This window comes from Scomber scombrus, chromosome 2 (assembly GCF_963691925.1).
Source record: "Scomber scombrus chromosome 2, fScoSco1.1, whole genome shotgun sequence".
NCBI classification, from domain to species: domain Eukaryota; kingdom Metazoa; phylum Chordata; class Actinopteri; order Scombriformes; family Scombridae; genus Scomber; species Scomber scombrus.
The window spans coordinates 16,939,000-16,949,304 of record NC_084971.1 but is presented as its reverse complement, the minus strand read 5'-3'; the positions used below and the strand labels follow the sequence as shown (position 1 = coordinate 16,949,304).

Here is a 10,305-nt window from a genome sequence, read left to right as displayed (position 1 = left end):
CAGACACACTGCAGTTTCAGCAATGTGCTTCCTCATTGCCCTTAGCCTTTAGAGTAGTTGTTGTTCTTTGTCTGCATTTGAGATGAAAATAAACTTTTGAAAACAGGCGACAAGAAGATACATGTATACACAGAGTCTGCATGTTGCAATAACATAAAAAAAGGGCTCACTGGGTCTCCCTCTAGGAACTGTATCCTCATTCACATGGTATAGTTTGTGGGTGATTTCTGGTTGTATAGGTTGCAATTTGGGTAAAGATAGCAGTAATATGACACTACTCTACTGCACACATTCATTTATGACACAGAAAAATGTTTCTCAAAACTGCATATTTACATTTCACAATCTAAGTGAAATACCAGCTCATTATTTAAATGGCTGAGTCAAGCTGCTTCTGGTCAAACTTTACCAATCCCTAATACTGAGATGTGTATTTTACACAAGCAGTACAGCACTTTTCATTCAAGAGTGTGTATTCTCACTGTGCATGATTATACTTTAATGATGACTAGTCAATTTGTTTTAACTGTAGCCATTCAGAGAAATTCACTCTTTGTGGCACACTGGTTTGAGAGAAACACATACTTAAGAAGACATTAGGGCTGCCTCATCCTGAAAGTGTTCATATTTTTCTCACAGCTTGGATTGGCAGCTATACTTGTAAAAGCAGGTATTTCATAACTTGACTAACTACGAACTAAGGTTCAGTTCATGGTTACCTGTGGAAAGATGTTTCTTCATAGAACACTGTAATACTTTAATAGATACATTACATTTAAATCATAAAACTGCAATATAAAATGTGCATACTCTACTAGTTTGTAGTACCGTTTTTTTGATTCCAGGGACAATTACTGGATCTCAAACTGAGTCATATTAAATGACACTGAGCATTATGATAAGAAAAACAGCATGTGACGTCAGCAGTTTAAGCAGCAGAGAGGTGAGCTGGGTTATTTGAATTACAAATACATGATTTTACTAAACCCATTACAGCAGTCACAATAGCCTATGCTTACCCATATCTCAAAGAAAATAATGAAACGGATACAGTGTATTCTGTCACACACATCTACAAAAACAATGCTGGATGCTAGGAACCATTGAGTTTAAATAGACAAACTCAAGGTTAAAAAATAGTCTGGTGGCTTTCTATTATTTTATTATATTCAGTCATCTCTGCAGGAGCCACCTCTTATAATATCATAAGTTAAAATCATAACAGCCACAGCAGTGAAATGACTCCTCTTTCTCTCAGTAACCACAGATGCAGCTGTTGCAACTCCACATACAACATGGACCAGAGAACCAACTGCACTTAAAAAAGAGACTAATATGAATGTTTTCTAATATGCATCCTCTATCGGCACTCATCTTAAATCTTGTTTTATGGTGTGTCAACACTGTGGTTCGGTCTGGTTCGGTTTAGGCACAAAACCCACTTGGTTAGGGTTAGGGAAAGTTCATGGTTTGTGTTAAAATGATAACTTGAAACGTGGCACGGGTTAAAGTTACTTCCTTTGAGTTGTGCAGCCTTTGTTGTCACAGCAACAGTAAACATCACAACAAACAAGGTTATGGTTTTAAAAAACTGTCCTGACTTGTGGTTGGACACGAGTCCACTTTTTGCTTTCTATCTATGTAGCCATCCACGCAACCGCATCCTCCAAATGTATCACCTTATATTGACGTCATCTGAACGGTGACTTCCCCGGGTCATAATTACCACTGTTACTACTACTACTGCTAAATGACGTAAACGTATGCATAGGTAATTTTTGCTGGCTTAATTTTTGACCTATGCTGCTGTTTTTCTTGTGGGGATGAGCTGGACTTGGCAGGTACACTGAAGACCTATGGGTCAATTAACACAAGAACGCCTTAATTATCTTACACGGCAGGCTTTAAGCAGCTTTCAGAAGTAATTTACATGTTAAGGTACAGCCTGTCTACATACAGTATGTGTGTGTGTTTTTAACAGAGAAGAAGTTTGTTGCTTTTCTTTAAATTAATTTATATGTATAACACTCTTTAAATGTAAGATAACTTTGTCTAATACTGTAATTCTACATAAAAGCTGTTCAATAAATATCAATAATTAAGTTTTGTCTATTGCACAAATCATATTAAAATAAATTATCCTGCTACTGCTGAGATCAGTGTTATTAAAGCAAATCCGATTTAAAGGTGATACTTTGATATTCACATCACAGAGGTTTGCCCATAAAAAGCCTTTGGTAACAGTAGTGAAATATGAAGTAACTTAGACACACTTTGTAGCTTTTCCCTTTGAATTTCCTCCTTAATCTTCAAACACAACCCTGTACTCATTTTCCTTTTTTTTCCTCCTCTGTGCTCTCCCGTTACCCTGTGATTCACCCTCAGGTTCCAGATAATGAAGAGGTCAAAGATTTTAAGCTGATGTCTGTTATGTTTATGCCACATTGCACAAGGTCCTGTCCCTTTATCTGCTCACTGTTTGAAGGCTTGAGCTGCTAATGGGTGCACTGACACAGATGCACATTGATATCTGGGGGCAAGACAGACACCAACAAACAACACTACAGTATAACATACACTGTTTACCTAAAATGTTACCAGAGGAGCTGTTAAATATTTTATTATATATCATCAGTTTCTGCAGAATACAGTATTGATTAAATCATTTCGACTTCATAACTATTGAGAAGCAAATAATGAACTTTTTACAAGCAGATTTTACATTCAAAACCTTTAATGAGATCATGTGATACATTTTTACAGATTAAACTGCTTAACAGTGAATATATCTGTTGAAATTATATTTACCAAAGCAAATACAACAGTAAATTGTATTCAGTAATGCATCAGAAATAATTAATGAAATAATATTATAGGCTATATAATAAAGCACTGCTAACACTCCAACATATTGAGTATGTTTATATTTTTACTGTTTCATCAGGCTGAGTGGTGCTCTTGTGCCATGTAAACTGAACTTCATGTGTAAAATCAGTAGAGTGGCCCTTTAAGTATAGTACCACAGTCCTTTTAAGTACTGGTAATTAAACTAATTCCAACTGTACTGTAGAAGTGTACTTATGTGGTGCTTTTATAGTCGTTATGACCACTCAAAGCGCTTTTACACTACATGTCTCCTTCACCCATTCATACACATTTATACATTGAAGGCAGCTACCATGCAGGATGCCAAACTGCTCACCAGGAGGAAACTAACCATTCATACACATTCACACACCGTTGGCACAGCAACGGGAGCAATTTGGGGTGAAGTATCTTGCCCAAGGACACATCGACATGTGGACTGGAGGAGCAAGGAATCGAACCGCCAATCTTCCAATTGGTGGACGACCTGTCTACCTCCTGAGCCACAGCCGCCCCCTACCACTTTTAAAAAGCCTACTCTTAATTAAGGTGTTTTAGTCAACTATAGACCTATATCCAACCTTCCCTTTTCTTGCTAACATCTTTGAGAAATCAGTTGCCAATCAGTTTTATGACTTTCTACATAATGACACTCTATTTGAGAACTTTCAGTCAGGATTTAGAGCACACCATAGCACAAAGACAACACTGGTGAAAGTTACAAATGACCTCCAAATTGCAGTGGACAAAGAACTCACTCTGTACTTGTCTTGTTAGATCTTAGTGCTGCATTTGGCACCATTGACCATCATATCTGACTACAGAGACTGAAACATTTAATTAGTGTTAAAGGAACTGCATTAAGCTTGTTTAAGCCCTATTTATCAGATCGATTTCAGTTTGTACACATTAATGATGAATACTCCATACACACAAACATCAGACATGGTGTTCCTCAAGGTTCTGTGCTTGGGCAAATACTATTCACTTTATATATGCTTCCTTTAGATGATATTATTCGGAAACACTCTATAAATTTTCATAGTTATCCAGATGATACCCAATTCTATTTATCAATGAAGCCAGATGAAACCAATCATTTAACTAAACTTCAAGCATGCCCTAATGACATAAAGACTCCTCATCATGCTGCTATAGGCCTACACTGCTGGGGGACTTCCCATGATGCACTGAGCTCTTCTCTCCTCCTTCTCCCTCCCTCTCCATCTGTTACATCCGCTACTAACTTTCCATCTTTCTCATAGTTCTGTGCTTTCTCATCTCACAGGAGATTTTCGGCTGCAAGCTGACTGATGTCCAGCTCACTGCTACTGCTATGATTATTAGTCATATTTCTATAATTATTATTATTATTGTTGTTGTTGCTGTGCCTCTCTGTCTCTCTCAACCCAACCAGTCAAGGCAGATGGCCACTCACCAGGAGCACACTTTTGCTTGTGGTTTCTTCCTGTTAAAGGGGAGTTTTTCCTTGCCGTTGTCATCAGGTGTTTGCTCATGTGGGAATGTTTGGTATCTGTAAATTATAGTACGGTGTAGACCTGCTCGATGTGAAAAGTGCCCTGAGATAACTTCTGTTGTGATTTAGCGCTATATGAATAATATTGACTTGACTTGACTTGACTTGACCCCTGTGAGTCAATCATCTCGTTGGTGTCAAACTTTTAGAATTGTTGCTTCTCTGCTGCTGTCAGCTGTCATTTCAGTGTATGATCGATCCAGTCTTTCTCTGCCCCATTAGCCTCCAGTGATCATCAGATCCAGCGTTCATGGATCCTTCCACTCATTATAGTCAGTTTTAGCCACTGTTCCCACTCCTTCACCACCAGTTTGGTAAAATATGGAAGAACTTAAACCCACTTTTTTAGTTTTTTCTTTTTGAATTTCCTCCTTAATCACCAACACAGCCCTGTACTAATTTTTCTTCTTGTTTCCTCCTCTGTGCTCTACCATTGCTCCACCACTCATCTTCAGGTCACTGATAATGAAGAGCTACTCAATAACTACGACTGCAAACCTCTTTATACTGTTTGTTATATTTTGATTGAGATTTTTCTTTGTCTAGTGGTTCATGATTTTCTTAGAGGTTGCACCGCTAACAATATTACAATGTTTGATAATTGGTATTTTTGGACAGATTATCTCTTAAGTTGTCTTACTCCTTTAAAATGTAAAATGTTAGATTTATATAACAGCCAATAACTTGATGTTAATTGCTCAGCATAATATGGGATTTGCTGCTGTGTTTCTGCTGACATTAAAACTAAAATGTCATCTTCTCTTTCAAACCATTCTCTTGTGAAAAAAGGAGACTGTGTAATTTCTATGAATGAGCAGGTTTGGTTTCCATGGCAGCCGCACTGTGCCTTCTATTTTCTCTTATCCTCTGTCCTTGAAGTCAGATTTATTTTGAGAATTTGAATGAATAATAATTCAATGATATTCAAGAGTGGAAACTTAAAGAATGATGTCCACATAAGGAGTTGTGATGAGTGAAGTGCATTATTATGCAAATAGTGTATCAGATGAAGCCAGAAAATATGACCAGTGAAAGACACAAAAGGCCAAACAACATCTATGTACTTGTTATTGCTTTTTCCTACCAGTTTTTCTGTGTTAATAAGAAAAAGGACTCATAGACATGAAGTTCTGTGGAACATATAACATTTATTGTCTTTATGGAATTGTTTCTTTCCACTGACAAAATAGATTGAAGTGCAACATAGACTTTCACATAAAAAATAACATTTGATTTGCTAATTACACAAAATAGATATCTTTGCATGCTGAATCAGCAGCTCTGAGGACAAAAGGGGGGACAGGAGAAGAGTAGAGCAGCTCCAGGATATCACAATAACAGATATCAAACCTTCTCAAATACTTACAAAATATATACTCCATTTAATTAATTTTTTCCGCTGTGGAAAGCACAATCTCAGGTCCAGAGCTGCTAACACTAACCCATGATGAAAAGAAGTAGAAAAGGAACAGGGAGGATTGGTGGAAAGGCAAGGGCAAATAAAGTGTGTGACAAGAAAGAAGCTCTGGATTTTGTTTTCCAGGTCAGACCTCTAAGTCATCAAAGGCTGCCTCCTCTCTGCAGCACACGAGTTGCAGATTTTCTGCTGTTTTATCAACAGTAGGAACACATGAGGGACAATAATGGCAAGAGGGGTAAAGGCAGAGGAAAGAGGACTAAACTATTCCATATTTCGCCAGGTCACTGAGCTCCATGTCCCCGAAGGCTTCCCATGGGCAGATCACTGTGATGTCGGTGCCAAGACCCTCCATGCCGGGGATGTCATCTCCGAATCTGAATGGATGAGACACAAAGCTCTGATGAGTTCAAACTGAGAGAGACAAGGAAACTTCTTTTCAGATAAAGAAAAGACTTCTTTATCTTAAATCCATCGTACCCTTTCTGGCCTGGTTTAGGGGCTTTGCTCTTGAAGGTGCGCATGGCCCTCTGCTTGAATTTGGGAGGAGCCTTCTTGTCAGCGGGAGTTGCTACGTCTGCCATTTTGTTTTGTTACCTGAAACGAGGGAGAAAACGAGAAGGAGAAGAGAGGGGGAAAAGAGAGAGGGAGAAAGAGGGAAAAAACGAAAGAAATTAGTTCCCTGCAACTCTCAGCTCTTTTAAACTTAGGCTTTAAACTTTTCTGTTTGCCACTACTAATATATTCTGCAATTTTAAGGCTCTTGTTGGATCTGTTTTATTTTTTGTATCTTGTCTTAGTGTATTTTTATGTCATATGTAAAGCACTTTGAACTGTTGACTAAAGGTGCAGAAAAAACTCTTCTTGTCCTTACAGATTCCTCTGCTACCATCAAACAAAAGTCAAGCCAAAGATAAAAAACTTCTCTTAGTTCATCCAAATCAGTCAGTAAAAGGACCTTCAGGCATTGTTAAAACAGCGACAGTGGAACAGTATCAGCAGGAAGGCTGGCACAGACCAGGTCTCATTTCAGAAAACGAAACATCTATTACTCTGTCTGAGCATGATGAATATGAAATCCTACATCTTATAAAAGCTGTAAAAGCCTCAGATCCCTAGCTGAAGAGCTGAGAAAAGTGCAGTTTAATCTCACCTTTTGTTGAGGCTTCAGTGTGTCTGATGAGTTTGGAGGTTTCTCTCTAGTGGTGCTCCTCTCGCTGTCTGACTGTCCCTTTTTAAAGGCTAATCTCATCAGATGCTCATTCGGTCATTCTTTTCGTGCCAACCCTGCTCAGTCCTCTTCTGTACCAGTTCCACCACAAATAGACAGGTTAACAGAGAACAAGATATACATATAAGGTAATTCAAGGTTAATAAGTCTGTCAGTGTAAGAAGTGACAATTTAAGGAATATTGACTGACAGTAATTAGCATGATTAACCATACAATCTGTAAAAACTGTTAATTCAACACTTCTAATTTATAGAGTTGAGTAACTGTCACAGGAAATAATTTATTTATATGATAAATTTAAAAAAATGTCTTTCTCATTTAAAAATTAAAATATTAGACAGCTGATAACTTATAATATATAACTCTAATTGGAGCTCAGCCTACTATGAGTTTGCCGTTGTGTTTTTGGTGACATTAAAACTAAAAATATCTTTTCTGTAAAATCTTTCTCTTTACATGTGAAGAATGGAAACTAATATGAAACAACATTTTTATAGAGGGGAAAATAAAGTCAAATCACACATATTTGTAGCAGAATGAGTGACATTGTCTTTTTTATTCCACATGTTATTTGTTACTACATACCAAACACCTATTTGACATTGTTTCATGACTTGAAAAAGTTGTGTGGTAGACATGCACATCCAGAGCAAAAACTTTAGGCAGAAGAAAGTCTGCATGCTTTATCTATCAATGCAGATATAGTTTAATAGGATATCAAGAGTGACGTTTTGAGCACACTGCTCTTCTTTAGACTCAGACTTACTGTTGTTGTCAGATAGACTGTGTTCCTGATCCACATCATCTTTCTTATCTATGAAATGGTTCCCCCCTCCATTATTTGGGTCTTTTTGTAATGTGGATCCATATATCTTGTTCCATTGTTTCGTGACCTGCAATTATTTAGTTAGTAGTTACTCTATGAAATGGAAGTGTTGAATTAACCATTTTTACAGTTCAGAGAGGTGTGAGGTGTGTATTTATATCTTGTTCTCAGTTAACTCGTCTATTTGTATCTGAGCTGATACATAACATGACTAAGCAGGGTTGGCACAGAAAGAATGATCGAATGAGCATCTGATGGGATTAGCCAGACGACATAAAAAGGGACCGCCAGACAGTGAGAGGAGCACCACAAGAAAGAAACCTCCAAACTCATCAGACAAGTTGAAACATTAACAGAAGGTGAGATGAAACTGCACTTTTATCTTTAGCTAAGCTTCCACGGTTTTTACTGCTTTTACAAGATGTAGTGCTTCCGATTCTTCATGTTCAGATAGACTAACATGTTTAGTTTTCTGAATCAAAAAGTTTAAAGTCTAAGTTTAAGACACTTGAGAGTTGCTGGGAACTAATTTATTTAGTTTTTTCCCTCTTTCTCTTCTCAGGTAACAAAACAAAATGGCAGACGTAGCAACTCCCGCTGACAAGAAGGCTCCTCCCAAATTCAAGCAGAGGGCCATGCGCACCTTCAAGAGCAAAGCCCCTAAACCAGGCCAGAAGGGGTAAGATGGATTTAAGATAAAGAAGTCCTTTCTTTATCTGAAAAGAAGTTTCCTTGTCTCTCTCAGTTTGAACTCATCAGAGCTTTGCGTCTCATCCATTCAGATTCGGAGATGACATCCCCGGCATGGAGGGTCTTGGCACCGACATCACAGTGATCTGCCCATGGGAAGCCTTCGGGGACATGGAGCTCAGTGACCTGGCGAAATATGGAATTGTTTAATCCTCTTTTCTCTGCCTTTACCCCTCTTGCCATTATTATCCCTCATGTGTTCCTACTGTTGATGAAGCAGCAGAAAATCTGCAACTTCTGTACTCTAGAGAGGAGGCAGCCTTTGATGACTTAGAGGTCTGACCTGGAAAATAAAATCCAAAGCTTCTTTCTTGTCTCACACACTTCATGTACCGCTGCCTCCAGCAGAAAAAAACAAATGGAGTATATATTGTATTTGAGAGGGTTTGATATCTGTTATTGTGATATCCTGGAGCTGCTCTACTATTCTCCTGTCCCCTCCTTTTGTCCTCAGAGCTGCTGATTCAGCATGCACAGATGTCTATTTTGTGTAATTAGCAAATCAAATGTTATTTTTTATATGAAAGTCTATGTTGCACTTCAATCTATTTTGTCAGTAGAAAGAAACAATTCCATAAAGACAATAAATGTTATATTTTCCACAGAACTTCCTTTTTCTTATTAACACATAAAATACACTGACAATGAAATGATTTTAATATTAACACTCAGTCAAGAAAATGTCTGTGTCTCCACTATAAAGATGTATCATATTATGATACTCCACTAAGTTCTATGAATGAAACGTTGTTTGTCAGAGTTCAGTACTATCTGATTTTAAAATAATAAACATACTGAAAAAACTAAACTAAATATACACGACATTTGGTGCCCATACATTTACAAAAAGGGAAGAAGAAACACATTCAGGCAACTTATATTCAGATAGAGTCACCTGCTATTGATGACATCAGTGTTAAAGCAGACAATCAGGTTTGTAGATGATACTTTGGTTTACATATCACAGAGGTTTGCCCATGGAAAGACTGAGAGTGGATGTTTCTGTGATGATCTTGAGGATACAATGATGAGGTGAATCAGGAGTTCTTACTTAATGCACATTTAATACGAGCCTGGATCATCAAGCAGCATACATGGTACAATGGTGATGATGCCAAGCGACAGAGAGGAATCAGCATATATAGTATTGCTGGTATGTCTGGTATTTACCAAGAAGTAACCTAGACAGAATGTGATCTAGGCATACAGTATGGGGCCCTGCCAAGTATTTTTATTGTTTTACAATAAGTTAAGAAACCTATTGACGTCAGACATTTCACTGACTGAGCGCCATGGCCATATCGTGTACCAAATGTAGAGGACAGACATGAAAAGCATACTAACAAAGACCCACTTTTTTAGCATTTCTTTTGAATTTCTTCCTTTATCATCAAGCACAGCCCTGTACTCATCTTTCTTCATTTTTCCTCCTCTGTGCTCTCACATCACCCCACGAGTTGTCTTCAGGTCCCCGATAATGAAGAGCTACTTATGTTAACACTCAATAACTGCAAACCTCTTCGTATTGTTTGTCTGTTATATCTTGATTGTGAATGTTTTTTATCCTGTGGTTTTGTGTTCACGTGTCACGATTTTCTTAGGCTGCACCTCTTAAAATATTACAACATTTTAAAATAATTTGGTCTTTTCAGACAGATTATCTCTTGTTAAATTGTCT

The 10,305-nt window shown here is 37.7% G+C and overlaps 2 protein-coding genes across 2 annotated transcripts; one reads left to right on the top strand and one right to left on the bottom strand.

The window, feature by feature from the left end:
* Window positions 1-6,078: 6,078 nt before the first annotated feature.
* On the bottom strand, window positions 6,079-6,403 carry LOC133997422 (retinal cone rhodopsin-sensitive cGMP 3',5'-cyclic phosphodiesterase subunit gamma-like). The gene is made up of 2 exons (XM_062436995.1): window positions 6,300-6,403; window positions 6,079-6,196 (listed from the first exon to the last, which is right to left on the bottom strand). Exons 1-2 carry the CDS (start codon window positions 6,401-6,403, stop codon window positions 6,079-6,081), a joined length of 222 nt encoding a protein of 73 aa, XP_062292979.1.
* Window positions 6,404-8,452: 2,049 nt separating this feature from the next.
* On the top strand, window positions 8,453-8,777 carry LOC133997478 (retinal cone rhodopsin-sensitive cGMP 3',5'-cyclic phosphodiesterase subunit gamma-like). Its single transcript, XM_062437077.1, has 2 exons — window positions 8,453-8,556; window positions 8,660-8,777. The coding sequence occupies exons 1-2, from the start codon at window positions 8,453-8,455 to the stop codon at window positions 8,775-8,777; spliced, it is 222 nt and encodes a 73-aa protein (XP_062293061.1).
* Window positions 8,778-10,305: the final 1,528 nt, after the last annotated feature.

Coding starts and splice junctions, on each gene's coding strand:
- LOC133997422 (XM_062436995.1), bottom strand. CDS start 6,403: ATGGCAGACGTAGCAACTCCCGCTGACAAGAAGGCTCCTCCCAAATTC. Junction 6,197..6,299: donor CCTAAACCAGGCCAGAAAGG/GTACGATGGATT, acceptor TCATCCATTCAG/ATTCGGAGATGACATCCCCG.
- LOC133997478 (XM_062437077.1), top strand. CDS start 8,453: ATGGCAGACGTAGCAACTCCCGCTGACAAGAAGGCTCCTCCCAAATTC. Junction 8,557..8,659: donor CCTAAACCAGGCCAGAAGGG/GTAAGATGGATT, acceptor TCATCCATTCAG/ATTCGGAGATGACATCCCCG.